The sequence below is a fragment of the Leucopleurus acutus genome (assembly GCF_964270905.1).
Source record: "Leucopleurus acutus genome assembly, chromosome: 2".
NCBI lineage: Eukaryota > Metazoa > Chordata > Mammalia > Artiodactyla > Delphinidae > Leucopleurus > Leucopleurus acutus.
Window position 1 is genome coordinate 77,222,905 of NC_139143.1, and position 19,172 is coordinate 77,242,076.

Genomic DNA, 19,172 nt, shown 5'->3' on the forward strand with positions numbered 1-19,172 from the left:
GTGGTTGGAAATCAAGGGAAAAAAGTGTTTCAGGGAAGGAGTAATGAACAATGTCAAGACAAGAGAGAAAGACCTAAAAAAGTATCTTGTTGGTATTGGCAGTTAGGTTACTGATGACTTTAGCCAGAGAAGCTTCAGTAGTGAGTTGAAGGCCAAAGCTAGATTAGAATGGAATGAGAAATGAATAGGAGGTGAGGGAGTGAAAATGTTGAATGCAGATTGCTCTTTTCAGTAATTCTACTACAGGGGGGAAGGACAGGAAAAGCCAGAGTAGGAGAGGTCAGTGGAAGGATTTTTAGAAATGGGACAATGGTGAGGAAGAGGACTAATCAGTGAGAAATGGACTAATCAAATCAAACAAGGTCCTTGGAGGGATGAGATTAAGAGCAGCTGTGGAGGGATGAGACTCTGAGATTGGAGGAGACTGATGGGTGAAGACAGAGACTAGATCTGTCTTGTTCCTCACTATATTTCTAGCACCTGGCATAATACTTGGCACCTAATCCATGTGTCATAAATAGTTGCACAAATGATTAAAGTTTGGATTGGAAAGATGAGGAAGGTGAAGGTAGTTTGATGCTTGATGAGAATGAAGGAAGGAGAGAGTGAGTCTTGAGATATAGGTGTTGGTTTGTAATAGTTTTGGGAAGAACTAGCCAAATAAAATTTCAAAAAGGGATTCAAGACCCACTGACTTACATAAAGCATGGTCTCTGCCCAAGAGTAATAAACCATATTGGGGAGGCAACATGCATGCAAAAGCCTCTTCTATAATAATGTTATTTCAGTGCAGATAAACAGTAAATGATATAAAAGCTGAGAGAAGAGATAAGCCACTTCAAAATAATATAATTTAGAATTACTACTTGAAATGAGAAGTACCTGGATAAGAGTTTTGGTTTGGAAGAGGGGTGGGAGAAGATTTTTGAGGAAGAACCTGAGCCAGAAGCCTAATTGGGGAATGTCCTTTATCTGTCCTGACATCCAGCTGACTAGTGTTCCTGCCACTACATCAAATTGCAACTCTTCAAGGGATGTTTGTAAATTTTGACATTTTCATTGCTTCTTCCACCGTAGGATTTATGACCAGAGGAAAATTGATGAGAATGAAAACAATGGAGTACTCAAGAAATTCTGCCCTCATCACCTGGTAAGATTCATGAAGGGCCAGTGGCTCCAGGCTTCCCTGACTCAACCCCAAGCCTGCCCCCAAACTTGTTGGTATGGTGGGAAGAGCTTAGACTTTGGAGTCAGACACCTGGATTTGAATCCTGGCTCTACCACTTACCAGTTTTGTGATCTTGGGCAGTCACCTTACCTCTGTTAGCCTCAGTTTTCTTATTGACAAAATAGAGATACAGATAACTGCCTTGTACCATGATGGTAAGGCCTAATGAGATAATGTATATATGAAATGGCTAGCACACAGAAGACAACCAGTAGAAAGACCTCTCCCCCCGAGGTGGTCAAGTTTCATCAGTTGTACTCCTGTCTCTATCTCTCTGTCTATCTTCCTCTCTCTCCCTGTCTCTCTCTTTTTCTCTCTCTCTGTCTCTATCTCTATCTGTCTATCTCTGGGAGAGGATACAGGGGAGTTTGAAGGAAAACCTGTTTCCTGAAGGTGGTATAACAAATGGGGGGGTGGGGCATCAGTCAGTATCTGCTCCTTATTGCAGGTGAACAGTGAGTCCAAAGCAAACATCACCTGTCTTGTGTACAGCCACGACGGCACAGGTACGTGAGCAGGGCCCAGCTCCTAGGCTGGCATGCCCCCTCTGTCTAGGGAGCTGCTGAGCCAGTGAGGCATGTGCCCTCCAGTGCTCACCACTGTGCTATAGCTCCGAGTGGAGCAGCTGGGGAGTAGTTGCTGATGGTGAGCACACAGCGGGAGGATGCAGCAGATGACCCTTGAAGATGCCAGGCACTTGCAGAATGCTGCAGATGATATTTGGCAGGGCTTGTCCTAAAGCCCAGGCTATTTGGTTGAGCAGGTTCTTATGCCTTTGACTCATTCCTGAATTAATGGGTATGATCTTCCTGGGCATTCTGCTACCCCTGGGTTGGCAGCATGTTCCTAGTCTACCCTAGACACCTGAAGTGCCTGCTGTTCCAACTGAGTAAGATGGGTGCTATACCTGGGTATTAGGAGGGGGCACTACTGGCAAGAAGCCCCACCCCAACCCCCAACTCCTGGTCCTAGCTTTTTTCAGCCTTTGCCTTCACTGCTGTGTGCTTGTTCTTGGCAGAGCTCCTGGCCAGTTACAATGATGAAGACATTTACCTCTTCAACTCCTCTCACAGTGATGGGGCCCAGTATATTAAGAGATATAAGGGCCACAGAAATAACGCCACAGGTGAGACTGTCTTTCTAGGTTTCTGTACCCCAAGTCTGTTGGTTTGAAGAACCACAGTATCTCATGCAGGTTGTGCAAATAAGAACTACCTAAAGGAGTAGGCCATCTGTCACCAAGTGACAACAAGCCTAATTGGGCTGGAGTTTTCATAGGCCCTCCTGTGCTAGAGGAGAGAGGGCTCGGGAGCATCTCTCACCACTACAGGGATGTTACTGGGTCTGGGTGTAAGGAGACTCGACTGACTATATTTTTCTTATGATTTCAGGTAGCTTCAGGATTAAAAGACTTATTAGGGAGTTTGGGAAAGCCCTCCTTAGTTAGTGGTACTGAATTGCCTAAAATAGGGGGGTGAGCTTGTACTTAAAGGGAAGAGGAGGGAATAATTCTTTTGAATGAGGCAGAAGAGGAGAAATGGTGATGGCACCTCACCCAAGTTTGCAGTGACGATTGGCCCTTTTTGTTCTGTCTGTGGTTCCCAAACTTTGATGTACAATGAAGTCACCTGACAATCTTTTAAAGATACTGAAGCCTGGCTTCCATACCCATCCATTCTGACTTAATTGGTGTGGGGTGCACATTGATTAGGATTTTTAAAAAGCTCCCTTTGATTCTAATGTACAGAAAAGTTGGAATCACTGCTCTTTGTTGTTATTAGTGCTCCTGTCAGATGTCTGTCATAATGTTGACTGGGGAGAGCAGTTAGTTTTCCTTTTTTCTCTTGAGCTGGTGAGAGGAGAGGGAAAAACCTGTACTTGGATCTTAGTCCTTGGGCATACAGAAGGAAGTATTCCAGTCTCATGATTGGTATGGAACTGGATGTAGCAGTTGGGACTCCTGGTTTCTCTTACTAATTTCAGGGGGAACCCTGTTGTTCAGTCTTGGTAACACGCACAGTTCAGGTGCTTCTTATAGGCAGTTGTGGCATATACCTTCATCAGTCTTAGGTCACCTAATGACCCAGGAAGCATTGACAAGGTACCAGTGAAGCACACATACCAAGGATAATCCTAGGGCATAGGACAGTGCTGCCTAGGAGTGGGCAGAGCTGGGGCCATTCAGGTTGGGACAGGTGAGGCATTAGTGAGGCCTATGGCTGCTCCGTAGGGTGCAAACTACTGAGACTGAGGCTGTTGCTAAGGACTGCAAACTCCTCAGCTCTATGGGCCTCTTTAGGAGAATATAAATAGTCTCTGGAACTGGTGTGATTTTTATTCTGTCTATTATACATGCATAATCCCTTGATTTGTTTTGTGAAAGTGAAAGAAATTCTTTGGCTCTTAGCTGATTTAGATTTGTGAATAACTAAATTTCCTGTGAGGTAAATATATGTCGGCCTGATGCCAACTCTTATGTGGTTTATTCCTTCATTTGTCATTTCAGTAAAAGGCGTCAATTTCTATGGCCCCAAGAGTGAGTTTGTGGTGAGCGGTAGTGACTGCGGGCACATCTTCCTCTGGGAGAAATCATCCTGCCAGATCATTCAGTTCATGGAGGGGGACAAGGGAGGCGTGGTGAGTATGGTGTGCTGGGCTGGCTGGCTCTCTACTCTCTCCAGTCATTAAGGTAGGCTTTAGCAGGGCCACTGAATTCTCACTCTGACAATGTAATACCACGTCTTAGAGGTCTAGCCAGCTAAATAAAAAGACAGTATAGTCTGGGGGTGCTGAGGTTTTAATGGAATATTTTCTTCCCTTTCCTGTCTTCTGCCCCTCTACAGCACGGTTTATTAAGAGGAGAAAGGGATTTTAGGGAAGAACCTCTGGCCTGAGTGAGGTATCCTTAGGCATGGACCTTTTCCAAAACAAAAGCATTAGCGTTCAGGGCACACCATCCTACACACAGTAGTAGGTAGCTAAGTAGTGATCTTGAATAGATCCTGGATTAGCGGATACAAGCTAGAAGGAGCATTTTTTCTGACAGTTGGGAAAATCAGAATATGGTCTGTATATTGATACAAACACACATAATATATATGCATATACAGGGAGAGAGAAACATGCTCACCCCCGCGACCATTTTTCTTGTTGTTGTTGTTTGACTGCTATACAACCCATGATCATATCATAGTCTGCCTGTCCTTTGAGTTCTGCAGACAGCCTCCATAGAGATAGGGCAAAAAGGAAGCCTGAGGATCGTGAGTTGGGGAGTGAAAGGTGGTCAGCTCTTAGGATGTATCTAGCTAACCATAAATTTTTTTGTTTTTTCTTTTTTGAGACCTAGAGTCAAGAAGGATTCAGTAGCTTTCTATTACAAGGTTTTCAGACTGCAGAAGATAAGAAAGAGGCAGTTTGGGCAACTGCATTTTACTGACTACCCAAGACAGTCTTGTTAAGAGCTTCTAAGGGATGGCTGAGATGTTTATTCTTTCTTCCTTTTCATTCCTCTTAAGCTGTGGGGAGCTACAAAGAGCCCAGCCGTCTCTTGATGAGGTTTATCCAGAGTGGTTTTAGAGTTTAGAATGGTTCATTGCAGTTGGGATCCCATTTCTTCTTGTGTGTCTCTTATCCTGGTATGAGGCTATTTCAGACTTTCTTCTGGTTTCCTCTAAATTTTGGGGACCTGGGACCAGTATAGACCCAAAGCTTCTATGGCTTGAATATAAGTGGAGAAGAGTCTAGAACTTGAAGGTGTGTCTCACGGTTGCCTGCTTCATTTCCTACTTTTCCATAGGTCTTCTTCTATCATCTGTAGTGAACAAACCCAAAACACTGGAGTCTTAATGAGAATTCGGCAGTAGGCATGTAGTCATGAGAAAGTCAAAAGGGGCCAGTGAATCTTTTATTGATCATAAACTATTGTCTTTCATTCCATTCTAGAGAGATGCAGGGCTGAATGCCCTCCCCCAGGCCAGCACTTGTCTGTGGTCCAGAATCACTCTACAGGCCAATCTCCTTTCAGCTTAGCCAGTGTCAGGGTTTGATGATTAATCCAGGTGCTCAGGTTGGGAGGGCATTTGCGTAGGATGGGTGGGCCCCAGGCCTGAGTTTTAGTGGTCATAAGAGTGAGGTACTAGAACAAGACGTATAAAGACTGCACCCTGCAGCGAGATTCCTGGCTTGTTCTTGCCTCTGTGTAAGCTGAATGATCTACGTGGTCCTCACTTGGCTCCTTCTGATTTTTTGTGCTAACCTCCCAGCAGTGGGGTCACCAGCGCCAGCCTGAATGCAGACTATATCATTAAGTAGACTATTAGAACCAGAAGGGATCTTTGAAATTCTCATCCACCTTGCCCAGGTATCTCAATTCTGTTTTTGGCTCAAACTCTAGTCCTTCCATTGTTTGCATTCGGGGCAAGGGTGGGGGATGATGTCAAAGGACAATCCTTAGTCTCCCGAAAGCACTTTGCTCCTTTATCCCATCACCTTCATCCCTCAGCCCAGTCATCTAAGGCCAGAGCTCTCTTCTCTGCTCAGGCATTACTGACAGGATAAGTCCTGGCATGCAGACAGGTCGGGTGAAGTGACCAGGTATTCTGGCCCAGAAGCTCTCTGTTGGCTTCCCCTGCAAGCTCCAACTCAGGTACTATATGTAACTTACTCTCTTGCCATTGGCTTTGTCCTTAGTCTTAAGTTCCAAGGAATTTCTCCCTTGTGCCTTTTTATATTGCTGACTTGTCAAGCACAGCTAGGTCAGAGTTTAGAAGGGTAGCAAGGGCTTGAGATGGATGAACGAGTTCAAGTTTGTATGTGTTAAGTTGTCACGTATCTTTTGATAATATTTTCTGGCAATGGAGTTTTTCTCTCTAGTGCCACCTCTGCTCCAGATGCTGGAACCTCTTCCACACTGCCTAAAAGAGCCCAAATATAAACTTTGTAATGAGCTGATATGTGGAATAGAAGAAGAAAGAAGGGAAATGTGGTTTCTGCTTTACTCTTAGACTCAGACTTAGCTTCAGTGTTTTCTGAGAATTTATTTGTAAAATGGAAGACAAAGAAGATTGGAAGTCTGTATGTCAGTTTTATTTTCCATGCTGACCCTGGCTTCCCATCAGCTGCTCTCTGCATGTGCAGGCGAGGCAGAGAAGGTTGGTCCAGAGAGAACTAAGAGGCTGTTTGCCAGGGGTTGTTTCCTTGGACTGTACTGCAGCTGCAAGACGGGGTGGGGTGGGGTGAGGTGAGGAGTGGCTAGGACCACACCTTCTTCCTTCTGGATGCTTTTGCCATCTATTCCTCATCTGACTAAAAGCCCAAAAATGCTTTAGCAGCTAGATCTGGGACCAGCTCCTCCGGTGGCGGTGGCGTGGTAGCTGCCCTGCTCTGCCAGGAAGGCTGATGTTTCCAAGTCAGACAGCAGGGGGCATGGGTGCCTTTGGAAAGAAGGAGGCTGCCTAAGCCAGAAGGCCTTTGCCTCGGCTGCTGTAGTTCATTCCTCCTGCTCAGTGAATATATCCAGAGGGTGGCTGAGCTTGAGGCTGTGGGTGCCCAAGGAAGCTGCCTCACTGTACCGTGCTGTCCTATAGCTGAGCCTGTTGTGCTTTCATGGCAGGCAGCAGAATGCTGTCTCCTGGGGTGTGCAGGGTTCTCAAGCAGATACGTGTCTCCACTACCCTACTATGTTTCAGGCTCAGCCTCTTCCCAGCCTATGCCTTCTTCCAGTTCTTATAAACAGTGGAATGTAATTGTTCTCTGAGTCTTCTCTGGGGGCTCAGCAGCAGGTGCTGCTTTCTTCATTTTTAAAAATGTATTTGCCACTTGGTGAAAGCCACTGAGATGTTTTTTTCCAGACTGGGGCAAGTTGGAGCTTTGGAAGCTGGAGAGAATGAGGTCATCTGAACCTCACTGCCTTTTTGTGAAGCCAGCAGTATGCTTGGCCAGTCACCCGCCCACCCCTAGAGTTATATCTCAGGATGAGGCCATCCCTACCTAAACCTAGGAAGTGAGAGATAGGCCTGGTCTTATATCCAGTCTGTGTCCAGTGTTTCTTTCACCCCGAGGGCCCTTTAGCCTAGGCTTATGATGGGTGGGCCTGTCTTCCCAGCAGCTGTCTTAACTTTATCAAGGACAGTTGTTTGGTTCAAGGTGAGTAGTGGTTTTTAAACCGTATTGCCACATACCCCTGAGCCTATGTTTTCCTTTACTCCTGACCAGGTAAACTGTCTTGAGCCCCACCCTCACCTGCCTGTGCTGGCAACCAGTGGCCTAGACCATGATGTCAAGATCTGGGCACCCACAGCTGAAACTTCCACTGAACTTACAGGGTTAAAGGATGTAAGTAGCTGACTATAGAGTTCTTCTTTCTGCTTATCCACATACTGTTAGGAGTTTTCATTGTCATAGGAAGGAATAACTTGCTGTACAGTTCTTTAAAGGCACTGCTCTAACACCCTCCCCCACATTCCTGTCATTGCCTCTCTAGGAACAGTCCCAGTCCAGGGGTCCAGGGTGCAGCTTTGAAGTGCATCTAGTTCATGGTAGAGGGGACATCTTTAGGAAGAATCATCCAGCTTCTCAGTGGATGAACCTGGGGCATCCTTTCTTAGTCGAATCTAGCTATACTCCAGCTCAGTAGTTTCTAAGGGAAGATTTTACTGGGCTAGAACACCAGCCTTTTCTGATCAGGTCCAGGGTTCCTATTCATTACCCACTTCCCCAACCCTTTTTGGTTCCAGGTGATTAAGAAGAACAAGCGGGAACGGGATGAAGATAGCTTACACCACACCGACCTATTTGATAGCCACATGCTCTGGTTCCTCATGCATCACCTGAGACAAAGACGCCATCACCGGGTAAGCTGGAGTGGGAAGTGAGCTCCCAAGGGCAGTGACCCTCTCAAGAGGGTAAAATGTTCCAGGGCATACTTCTTGCTGCTTTAGGAGGAATCAAGTGGAGTTAGTTGGGTTTCCTATCCATTATTCCCCTTCCCCATCCCCATCAGAGCTTTGATGTAGCCTTGGAAGAGCCACTAGCAGAAATAGGTGGTGTCTGCTTAGTGTTCTCCATCACCACGCATGCACAGGGTTGTCTTCAAAAAGGCAAAGGCATGAGGGTGGGGAAGGAGTTGAGAAGAAATAAGTCATCTCAGGTGTCTTCTGTTTTTTCTCTTGTGATACAAGAGGCCTAGGGCAGGGGTTAGCAAACTGTGGCAGTTTGGGCAAGTGCCTGCTTTTTGTAAATAAAGTTTTATTAGACTACAGCCACACCCATTCATTTATGTGTTGTCTGGCTGCTTTCATGCTACAACAGCAGAGTTGAATAGTTGTGACAGAGATACGGCCCATGAGTCTAAAATATTTACTGTCTGGCCCTTTAAGAAAAATTCTGCTGACCCCTGGCCTAGAGCATGTAAATTATAGCTAAGACCTAACAGGCTTGTCCTTGTTCCAGGGAAATTACTAATAAGCCTTTCCCATCCTACAGCGCTGGCGAGAACCTGGGGTTGGGGCCACAGACGCAGACTCGGATGAGTCTCCCAGCTCCTCAGATACATCGGACGAGGAGGAGGGCCCTGACCGGGTGCAGTGCATGCCATCCTGAGGCCTCGTACCCAGGAGGGGCAGGCTGGGGCTGCCAACCCGATCCTGCCTGGGCAGCCCTTTCCTGTCCCAGGCTCTAACATTCAGCAGAAACGCACTTTGGACTTTTTTGCTTTAGATTTAAAAAAAAAAAAAAGAAAAGAAAAGAAAAAAAAAAGACATCCCAGGAGGACAAGCCAGAGGGGAGCAAACCTACAGAGCATCTAGAAGTGGGAATTGAGCCCTGGAATGGGGTTCTATGGAGAGGTGCATAGGACTTGGCAGAAATGGCCTCTCCCCAAAGCCTTTTTTTTTTGGGAGGGGGGAGCCTATTTTGTTAACTGGTTTGGGGTAGGGAATGGGGTTTCCTTTTCTTTGATCTCCCTTGTTTCTTGGGTGGGGGGTGGGGGGATAACTGGCTGTTCAGTACCAAGGGGCCAGACTGGGGGTGGTAGAAATGCCACTCTCTCTTTGGTTTAGGTTTTTGACTTTATTTTCTTTATTTTTTAAAATTCTATGACAGTTGCATTGTTTTTTCTTCCCCCTGAGCAACCAACCCCATCCCAGGATCCTGTTTTTCTGGGGAGTCCTTAGAGCCCCTAACCATCCCACACTCTTCACTTTCTTTTCCACCCCATTCATTCTCTGTACTTATCACAGTGTTTTGCACTTGATTATGTATCCTTCACTCTCTTCTCTTCATCCCATCACCCCCTCAGTAGGTCTGGTGAGGGAGGTTGGGGGGAGGTGGGAGGAGGGACAGAAGTGGAAGAATAGGAAGGTGGTTACCTCTTCTGTTACTTAAAAAAAAAAAAAAAGTTGTTCGGTGGCAGCAATCTCCCTGTCCCTATCACTGTTAGAGGCCTAATTTTATATCTATAAATATATTAAAAAGCAAGTCAAAATTGGATGTATCATGTTAAAATTATTGTTGAAGTTTAAATACCTATATATTCTCTATGACTGCAATAAAGGGACTTACAGGACAGAGTGAGTGAGAGTAATGATGTGGAGGTATCACCTGGGGTCAGCCTACCCTCTATGCACAGCTACTGGAGATTAGGGCTTAACCCTTATGTTTTAGGAGGCTCAAGAATGGAAGGATCCTGAATTCTGCCCTTTCCTGCTTTCCTACCATGGTTTCAGGGTTGAGAAGCCCCTTTCATCTCTTTGCTCCAGATATCCTACCTCTGCTTAAGTCTTGTGGGGGTTCCCAGGATGGCTCTGCTAACCAGAGACTGGCTCATCTTCAAAACTTGACTGAACTGTGACTTCAGGAAGGGTTCTGCCACTGCAGACCGTCTCTCTTAATACTGTGTGTGACAGAAGACACACTCACTCTTAGCTTTAGCTGCTTGATTCTTTAAACTATCCAACTCCACACCAACTCCCTTCCTAATGGAAGAGTATAGGGAAAGACCTCCTGGGTTTGACTTTATACCTTGTCCACCTTTTCCTATCTTGGGATTGAAGGACAAGTCATTTATCTAAGGATTGAGTAAGGTGGCTGGGGCTCAGACACCTGTTGTATCACTGGTCACTAATTATCAAAGTCCCAGTTGCATTCTTGCCCTTAAATGCTTTTGTTGCTCTTTCTTTGCCCCCAACCAGGAATTCTGCATCCTGGGACAGTCAGATTCTACTAGAACAGGCCAGGAAGGAAGGGAGGAGTGAAAGGGTGGAATTCCCAGATACTCCTTCCTCCTGCCCCTTTTCCTAGCAGCTCTCAGACCAGATGTTAGCTGCTGTACTTCCTCCCTGAGGTAGTGAATGTGTGGTGACTGTGAGTGGTCTGTTCTTATCGCTGGTGGGGTGATGGAGTGGGCTGAAACCATGCACTCTGGAATTTGTTGTGTATTTTCTCTCAGTAAAGCTTTTTCCCCCCCCCACCCCCGACTGCTGCTGTGTGTGTGATATGTGAGCCATTCATTCATGATGGGCTATTTTTGTTCCTTTCAGTATAGGTGCCTGGCCCTGGTCTTATTACAATTTTAGGAAGTCCAGTCTGGGATATCCATGTTTCCAGTGGTTGGGCTCCAGTGGGAGACTGTGGAAGTGGAATAGGCCCCACAGTTCAGTGATACTTAGAAAATGAGAGAGGGCAGAGATCCTACTAGGGGTATTTTCCTGGCCTCTTCCAGGCTGCAGTTAAGGATTTGGGGGTAAATTTTGCTCTCCCTCCCCAGTCATCCAAAGGCTTAAAAATCCCGGTCATTCACACAAATTTAGAATCAGTTAGGTACAGTACAATCAATCACCTTTATTCCAGGGTTAGAACAAGGCCGTGCACACTGCAGACAGAGGAGCACAGGATAGGGGCAATCTCACAGCAGTATAGGGGGCAGGAGGGCAGGTTAGTCGTTTTAGATTATTTTGCCTTACAGAGAAATTGCTAGACTCCGCTGAAAATGACCCTGTCTCCCTTCTCCCATCTCATCCTCTTCTCTCTTCAAAGGAAGGCTCTTTATAATATATTCCCTCCCTCCACCTCCTTTCTCTCTCAGACTTGTTCTCACATAACATATCCTGGCTTGGAAGGATAATTCCTGCTCTTTATCCCCCTCCCAATTCTACAAGTATCTCTCTCTCCTTGTGGGAGAAGCCAGACAGGACTGGGGAAACTTGGGAAGGTCCTTTAAGGCAAAACTGTGGAGTACTCGAGGTGTATGTGTTAAGGCAGGTGTCCGCAGCAGTGGCCAGAGGGGACAGGCAGGTTGGGCTGGGCTAGGCTAGGATTAGAGGGTGCTCTCCAACCAGTCTGGCTTCTTCCCTCTTCCAGTAGCCAGCTCTCCCCTCCACTAAAGTTTTGCTCCCACATCCTAGAAGCTCCTAGCTTAAACTTTCTCTAAATAGCCTCTTGAGATTGCATGTGAATTTAAAGTTTAAAAAAGTTTTTTTTTGTTTTGACTATGTAGCAATTTGACTCTGCCACTCCCTTCACTGTGGCATTCCCCTTCCACCCCCGTCCTGGCCTAGACAATAAGTTAATGCCAGACACCACAAAAAAGGGCAGACATGGCAGTGCGGGTTTAATATACATATATGTAGAATATATATGTACACACAGTTAGCACGGTCAGGGTGGGGATGGCTATCTTGGGACAGGCAGGAGGCTGGGGTCACTGTACTCTAGTGATTTGGCTAGGAGGGGTTCATAAGCCCAAGGTGCCAGGATATTGAGGGAGAGGGGTTACCGAGTCCCCTCCTGGACTGAATTGGGGATCAGTGCAACGGAAAACACTGTAGTTAGCTTCTTCCCTTCTTTCTGGCTTGGGGGAGAGGGGGTTCTAGATCATGGAGAGAGGGAAGGTTGCCTGCAATAACCACGTAGGGACTCTGTAAGTGGGAGCAGGATTGGAGTTAAAACCTAAGGATCTCGATTCCCCAACCTCCCTAGGTTCAGGGGACTCCTGTGCAACAGTCTGAGTAGGAATAAAGGAGTGGAACAGGGAACTCCTCTCTGCCTTCATCCCCACTCAGGCTCAGTGATGGGGTGTGTTCCCAGCACAGTCTCTCCAGAGCAGAGGTGGGTGGGGGGTATCTAATGCTGGGTTCTCCATGGGGTTTGAACTTTGGGGCCAGGGAAGGATCCAGTGGTCCTCTCTCTTTAGGTCCCTGGCTCATACCCACCATAGGCCCATGAGAGGGGAGCAAAAAGGGACCTGCTGGTGCCCAGGCCCTCCAACCTGAGGAACTACTGGAAACTGGACTCCTGAGCCAGTCCAGCTTTGGGGTACAAACACAAACTCTGGCTTTTCTTTGCCCCTTCCAGGTGGGGGTTGGGTAGCCTCTTCATCTTCCCTCTCACTGCTTTTCATTCGATTCACCCACCTCTCCCATGCCTCACTCCTACCTCGCCGCCTCATTGTAGGAAAATACAGGCCCTTTTCTGCTCCCACACTTTAGAGAGGTGGGGGAAGAGTGGAGGAAAGGGAAGTAGGAGGAATGTGCCCATTTCTATTTGCATAGAAATAGCCCCCAACTCCCCCTAGAGTGGGGAAACTGAGCTCCCCCACCCCCAGCCCCTGACCCCCATCCCCTCACAAGGAGGAGGAACTAGATGAGCTAGACATATAGACAGACAGCCAGAGCGTGCGCACACGCACACACACGCGCACAGTAAGGGGGTTAGGACCAGGTTAGTAAGTGGGTAGATGGGGGGGGGGGATGCCCTTGCCCCCTCCCCTGGAGGATGGGGGAAGAGAATGGTCTGATGAAGGTCCAACCTTCCTCCTCTTCCTCCCCCTTGCTCAGGCTTTCTTCGGTGGAGGAGCCAATTTGATGATCTCTTCCTCAGAGGGCTGCCGGATAATGTCTGGGGGCAAAAAGGGATGTGTCCAGGGACAGAAGTCATGGGAGGCAGTAGGCAGGCTAACTGATCATAAGCCTCTGTTCTCCCAGAATTCAAGTATTCCACAGATAATCCATGGGAGGGGCAGAGGTACATATTAAAGGCATGGCCTCTTACCTTTGTACTTCTTGGCACTGGGGATACGGGTTAGCTTGGTGTCCAGCTCATCTTCCTCAGAGATCTTCAGAACACGGGTTCTGTAGTCAACCACCATAGTGAGTAGGTCAGGACGGCGGGAGATCTCAAAGATGTGCTCGATATAAGAGAGGTTGTCTGGAGGAAGGCAGGAGACTGAGGATCAGAGCTGCTGTAGAGGTCAGCTTCCCCTACACTGCTGGATTAGGCTTCAGGAACCAAGCCTGAGTTGCTCCCATTGGTTACTGGAGGAGGCAACACTGGAAGAAGAGGGGCAGCTAAGCCAGGAAAAGAAAGCTAAAGCACCAGAAGACAGTAGAGAACTCTTCTCAGGAAGGGCAGATCATTGATCAGTGAAGTTTCTAAATTACAGATTTAGAATGAGGGATTTAGGTTAAATACCAGGTTCCACACTGAGTGGAGGGGAGAAGAGAAAAATTAACCGGGCTTCCAAATACCCAACATCCACCCTGTCCCTCTTTCACTTTTCCTCCAAGCAAGCATCAGAATTTCCCAGCAGCACATGTAGGACCAGAAGGGTGGGATCTGTAGACAACCCAGGAGAGATTCTGGGCCTAGTGAGAAGGGTAATTCTGAATGAGAAGGCACAGACATGACCAGAGGGATGATGTCCATGGGTTGGCCAGTTCTAGGAGATTGCAGATGCCTTCTTGCCTGGCTCCTCCCCTCTACTGCAGTAGTCCCCTAAGTCAGCGGTCCCCAACCTTTTTAGCACCAGGGACCAGTTCCGTGGAAGACAATTTTTCCATGGACAGGGTGGGCGGGGGTGGGATGGTTCAAGCTGTAATTCGAGCAATGGGGAGCGAGCGGTAGATGAAGCTTCGCTCACTCGCGCCCACTCCTCACCTCTTGCTGTGCAGCCCGGTTCCTAACAGGACCGCTAGGGACCCCTGTCCTAAGTGTAGCATGTCCTCCTTCAGCCTCCCTCCCTTCATTCCATGCTACAGATTAGTATCTCTGAAGCACCCTCAGGTCACTCACCTCACCTATCAAATACCCTGTCACTCAAGGCCCTCCACAACACAGTCTTAACTTACCTTTCCAGCCACTTCTAAACATGCTATGTTCCTCTGCCTAGCATGTCCTCCTTTGGATCCTGCCTTTGAAATCCCACTTGCCCTTCAGGGCCATCTTAAATACCAGTTCCTCCCCAAAGCCCTTTCCAGAGCAATGGTCTCTAAAAGTGAATAAGAAAATGTTAGAACTTGTGGTTTTAAGTTTTATCACCTTTAAGTCCTATTTTAATGTTTTATTATATATATGATAATAGCACAGTAGAATCTGAGTAACATTTTTTGCTGAATAATATTTTTACTGAGAAGGGCACCATGAAGAATGTAAAGACCACTGCCCTAGAGCCCCTCTACTCTCTTAGAGCACCCCTCTTATCCTGCCTTGTCAAAAAGGAGTGCACTTTGTATAGGAGCTCTGAGCTCATTTCTATTTGCTGAATGAACTGAGCCTGAACGGCTGATGGTAGGATGCCTGTGTCCCCCTCCCCCACCTTTGTCCAGCTTGTTGTGGCTCTCCAGGAAGCTAAACCAGGCACTGCCAGTAGTGATCTCCTCGCTCTTCTCACTGGGGATGTCCTCCTTGCAGGCTGACTTGAGCTGTTCCAGATCTTCAAGGGTGATGTTGTTGGTCAGGTCCTGGAGGAGGGTCCCGTACTCGGCCATGACTGGGGTTGGGGGGAACAAAGGGAGAGGAGGCTGAGCTTGAGGTTCACGGTTTGGTTCACTCACTGGCACTACTCACCTCTCCTCTACCCTACCAGGCAAGTGCCTGGAACACAGAGGTTGGGGAGGCTAGGACTGGAGGAAGAAAAGGAAGACCTAAGGGAGGTAGGAGTAGACAGGAAGAAACTGGGAAGCTAGGGGCCAGGCTGGAGTCTAGAGTGAAAAGTCACACCTCCTTCTCCCCACCATCTTTTTTCTTCCTTTTCCCCCCCTCTAACAGTAACCCTGGCAACAGCTCCCCGACTGAGGAGGCGGTTACCATAGCAACCTGCTCCCGACTTTCTCACCCGCTGTATCCAAGTCCCCCCCAGAATCGCCCCACCCACCTGCAACCCCTCCCCCTGTCAAACAAAACAAAACACACCAAAACGACCAGGGAGAGGCTTGCTGTGGCAGTGAGAAGCTAAAAAGAAGGGGCTGGGGGAGGTTGATTGGAGCTCATGTTCTAGCTTCCATTCTTTCCCAGAAGCAAAGGGGGTCCCTCACTTCAACTCCCCACCACCCCACTAATGACTCATTTTGGATAGATGCCTAGTTGCCTGGCCCCTCCATGCTCAGCCCTGTATTCAGTCATTAGGTCTCGGGATGGGGGTGGGGAGGGTGAAGCAATGGGCTACCCCCACCTCTGCGGAGCCCATTTTCTCCCTTGATTGCTGCTGGGCCTCTACACAGCCCTTTCTCCTAGCCTTTGTGCTATGCCTACAGCCCCCGCGCCCAAGAATACCAAGCGGCTGGCTCTGGCCCCCTGCCCAGTTCCCAGGCTGGCTGGGTGGCAGGGAGAAGGGGTTCAGACGCAGCTTTGGGAAAGTCTGGCAGGAAGGGGGCTGCCACTTCTGCTTGCATCAACATCCCGCTGGCACTACCTTCAGCGTGACCTCCCACAGGGGGCTGGGGAAGGCTGGATCTCATCTAGGCCTTCACCCCATCCCTCTTCTATGAAGATTTTTAGGTGAAAAAGGAGAGGACATTCAAGGCCCTCCTTCCACTAAGATAGGGACTGTGGCTAAGACAGGAAGAAAGAAGGTCAGACCTTAGAATGAACTTTCTGGATTTGATAAAATGTGAAACTCTAGTGGTGAGTTTTAAAAAGGGGCTTTTTCCCCCCACAATGACTATATATTTCTTTTATAATTAAAAAGTAAAGCATTTTAAAAAGTAAATTATGGCATAAACACTCTGGCTAGACTAAGGAGTGGGGCAAGGAGCTAGATGACCTTGTACTTGACTGAGACTGCCCACAAATCACCCCAACAATGGGCCGGGAATATAGCAGAAAGGGACTAGTTGACACACCCCATATTCCTTATTTCCACCTACATGCAGGGAAACTGAGGGAGAGAAGCATGCACCCAGGAGGCCCCATTCCCAGCCCCCTACTTGGACCAGAACAAACAAGCCTCCCTTGGTGGCAGGCACTGTGACACAAACACACAATAAGCCAGGCAGCAGGGCCAGCATGAGCCCCACGAGAAACAGGCACTTATACACTTGCACACCCAGGTGCAACCAGACAGAGGGCCCAGCGGTGGCCCTGCCAGGCTGGGCCAGAAACAATGCTCTCTGACTGTCAGCACCAGGAACCGTCTCGCCTTGAAATCTAGGTCACAGCAGCAGGCTCTGGAGCTCAGCCCCCACCCCCCTCCACTGATAATCCAAGGACAGAAAAGGGGATGTAGACAAGGGGAGTGATGGGGACAGGGTTCAGAGATGGGGATAATAATGGAGGTGGGGTGTGAAGAGAGCTGAAGAGAAAAGGGCAGCATGGGAAGGAGGCAAGATGCGCTCAAGAAGGCTGCCCCAGTCAAGGAGACCCTGTGACCAAGCCCTTAGCTGGAAAATGGGACAGACTTTAGGACCATAGTGCCCTGCTTTCACATAGAAGAAGAGTTTGTAAATACAGAGATCCTGTGGGGGGGTGGGGGGGGGAGAGAGAGAGAGAGAGAGAGAGAGAGAGAGAGAGAGAGAGAGAGAGAGAGAGAGAAATCTCCTGGGAGGAGTTAAGATTTAGGACTCTGAATTGAAAACACAGACTTACAGGGGAGGTGGGCGGGAAGGGATTAATGTGTATTAGACACCCACCCACAAAGGCTGGGGGCGGTGAGTAGGAGCTTTCCGTGAGAGTGAAACAGATACAAGGAGGCCCCTAAGAGAAATGGGGGTGGGAATGTGTGTGTGCCAGAACCCTCTGTATGGATGCTGATCCTGGGTGTGGGCACAGGTACAGGGAGGAGGCAGTGCTGGTATCTGTGGGTGTGTTTGGATGTTCTGGTAATGGATGTGTACATGCCAGCACTGGATGTGTGGCTTTGAGTGTATGTGGTCTGTGTGTATGTGTCTGACCAGCTAAGAGTATGTGTAAGAAGGCAGATAATCACAGGCTCACATCCAGAGAAAAGAGGAAGGGTAAGGAGAGCCTAGAGAATGGAGGAAGAGAACTGGTGTTGGGAGAGGGAAAGAGACTGAGCCTGCAAATGAGGAATCCTTGGGGCGGGGGAGGGGCACAGGGAGCACACAGAGTCCACGAAGAGAAGGCTGCAGCCTCAGCTCAGTGGTTACCATGGCAACCTCAGTTCTGGGTGCCCCCCCCCATTCAGTTGTCAGGACAATGACACCACTGGATAGGAGGGATGTGGGGAGTGGGGAGTAAGAACAGAGAGAAGGGATAGGAGAAGGGCCCGGTAAGGGTGCAGGGAAAGGCAGCCTAGTGTCCTGCCTCCCTGGAGAGATCCCATTTGCCCAGGCCTGGGTGTGGCAGCAGGGGCAAGGGCAGGGGAGTTTGGGGAAAATTTCCTTACTTGGTTCTCAAGCTTTCCTGGTCAACCATTGTCCAGTTGTAGTCTGGCCATGGTAGGTGGGGCTTGGCAGAAGCTTGGCTCCTTCACCCTCCATGTTGCTTTTCTCACCCAAGATTTAGAATTCCATAGGGCCTATAGAGAAGTCTCCTGTCCTCATAGCTCTGAAGAGTCCTCCTGACCTCTGGAACAGTGCAGAGGCTGCCCAGGGAACACCAGGCAGCCTGGGCGGAGGCCACTCTTGGGACAGGATACTTGGGCAGGAACCGGGAACCGGGGCTGAGGCTGCCAGGAAGTCAGTCCCCTTCCCTCCCAGATCATTCTGTGCTCTGCTCACCGCTTCCTCACACCTTCCTTCCTTCCTTCCTCACTCTCTTTCTGAGCTGGCCCCAGCTGGGGCTCTGACAAAAGTCAAACCAACTGAGGATGCTGAGGAAGAGGGGCAGGAGGTAAGGATTATATTCTGACCTTCTAGGGTAGTAGCTGGGAGCATGACAGGTGGGTGCTCCATGGGCACTGGGGGAGGAAGGGGCGGGCCCTGGGAACACTTTGAGAGCCTAGCAAAATGGGATGACCACCTGTGGAGGAGGTGGTAGCACCAAAAGAATTTCTGTGCATTTGGACATTAATTTATGATTATCCTCTCCCTAGCATTTGGTTCCAAATCCTCAGTAAATTTAAGAAGCCTGAGGATTAGGAGGTGCTATTGCTCCCTCCCTCACATCGGCTGCAGCTGCCTAAGGCTGAGGGGAACTGCAAGGACCTGGAGATCCTGCAGTGGGCAGGAGGCGGCCTGTAGGCACTCAAGTCTGTCAGTCTTGTTGCCTGGGGTTTGGGGTGGGAGGGTGGTGATCACAGCAAAGCAGAGGGCTGGGAAGGGAGAGAGCAGGGTTCCTACTTTAAATTTTATCTGGGCCCCAAATTCAAGCAGTCCTATAGTTCGTCCCTAATTATTTCTTTACTATCATACTCAACTGACTTCTTCCCATAGCTTCTATTCAGCTTTTTGGGGGGAGGATGCCTTTATTTCTGTAAAGTAGGAAGAAGAGGGTTCTAAGGCTCCAGAGTCAGCCTGGGAATGAGGGGGTGGGATAGGACACCTGGACCTCAAAATGTTCAGTCCAAGAAGCAAAATGGGTTACCCCTGGCTACAAAGACAGGGTTAAGCTTTAAGCCCTTAGTCAAGAGAAAAAGGATTGGACCCAGGATGAGAGCATCAGAAGATACCTGGCATTGGATCAGGCCGGGCAGAGGAGAGGGAATGGGGCCTCTACTGCTCTCTACTCATCTGATTCTCTCTCTTCCTCCTTCTGTTTCTCCCCCATCTCTCTA

The 19,172-nt window shown here is 48.5% G+C and overlaps 2 protein-coding genes across 7 annotated transcripts in view; one reads left to right on the top strand and one right to left on the bottom strand.

Moving 5' to 3' along the window:
- DCAF8 (DDB1 and CUL4 associated factor 8) overlaps window positions 1-10,572 on the top strand; it is a 44,143-nt gene extending 33,571 nt beyond the window's left edge. For all 5 annotated transcript variants that reach the window (XM_082833498.1, XM_082833501.1, XM_082833497.1 and 2 more), the window contains 7 exons: window positions 1,078-1,150; window positions 1,677-1,734; window positions 2,247-2,354; window positions 3,735-3,865; window positions 7,442-7,561; window positions 7,963-8,079; window positions 8,711-10,572. In XM_082833498.1, coding sequence (XP_082689624.1) covers window positions 1,078-1,150; window positions 1,677-1,734; window positions 2,247-2,354; window positions 3,735-3,865; window positions 7,442-7,561; window positions 7,963-8,079; window positions 8,711-8,827 — 724 coding nt within the window. In that variant the 3' untranslated portion in view covers window positions 8,828-10,572. The remainder of the gene's footprint in view (window positions 1-1,077; window positions 1,151-1,676; window positions 1,735-2,246; window positions 2,355-3,734; window positions 3,866-7,441; window positions 7,562-7,962; window positions 8,080-8,710) is intronic.
- Window positions 10,573-10,691: 119 nt separating this feature from the next.
- Window positions 10,692-19,172, bottom strand: part of PEA15 (proliferation and apoptosis adaptor protein 15) — a 10,443-nt gene continuing 1,962 nt past the window's right edge. Inside the window, exons 1-4 of one of the 2 annotated variants that reach the window (XM_082833506.1) lie at window positions 17,844-17,954; window positions 14,817-14,990; window positions 13,274-13,429; window positions 10,692-13,120 (exon numbers count right to left, since the gene is read on the bottom strand). In XM_082833506.1, the coding sequence (XP_082689632.1) occupies window positions 13,056-13,120; window positions 13,274-13,429; window positions 14,817-14,988 (393 nt within the window). In that variant the 5' untranslated portion in view covers window positions 14,989-14,990; window positions 17,844-17,954 and the 3' untranslated portion in view covers window positions 10,692-13,055. Of the gene's footprint in view, window positions 13,121-13,273; window positions 13,430-14,816; window positions 14,991-17,843; window positions 17,955-19,172 lie in introns of those variants that run through there. The other variant, XM_082833505.1, reaches the window with a different exon arrangement.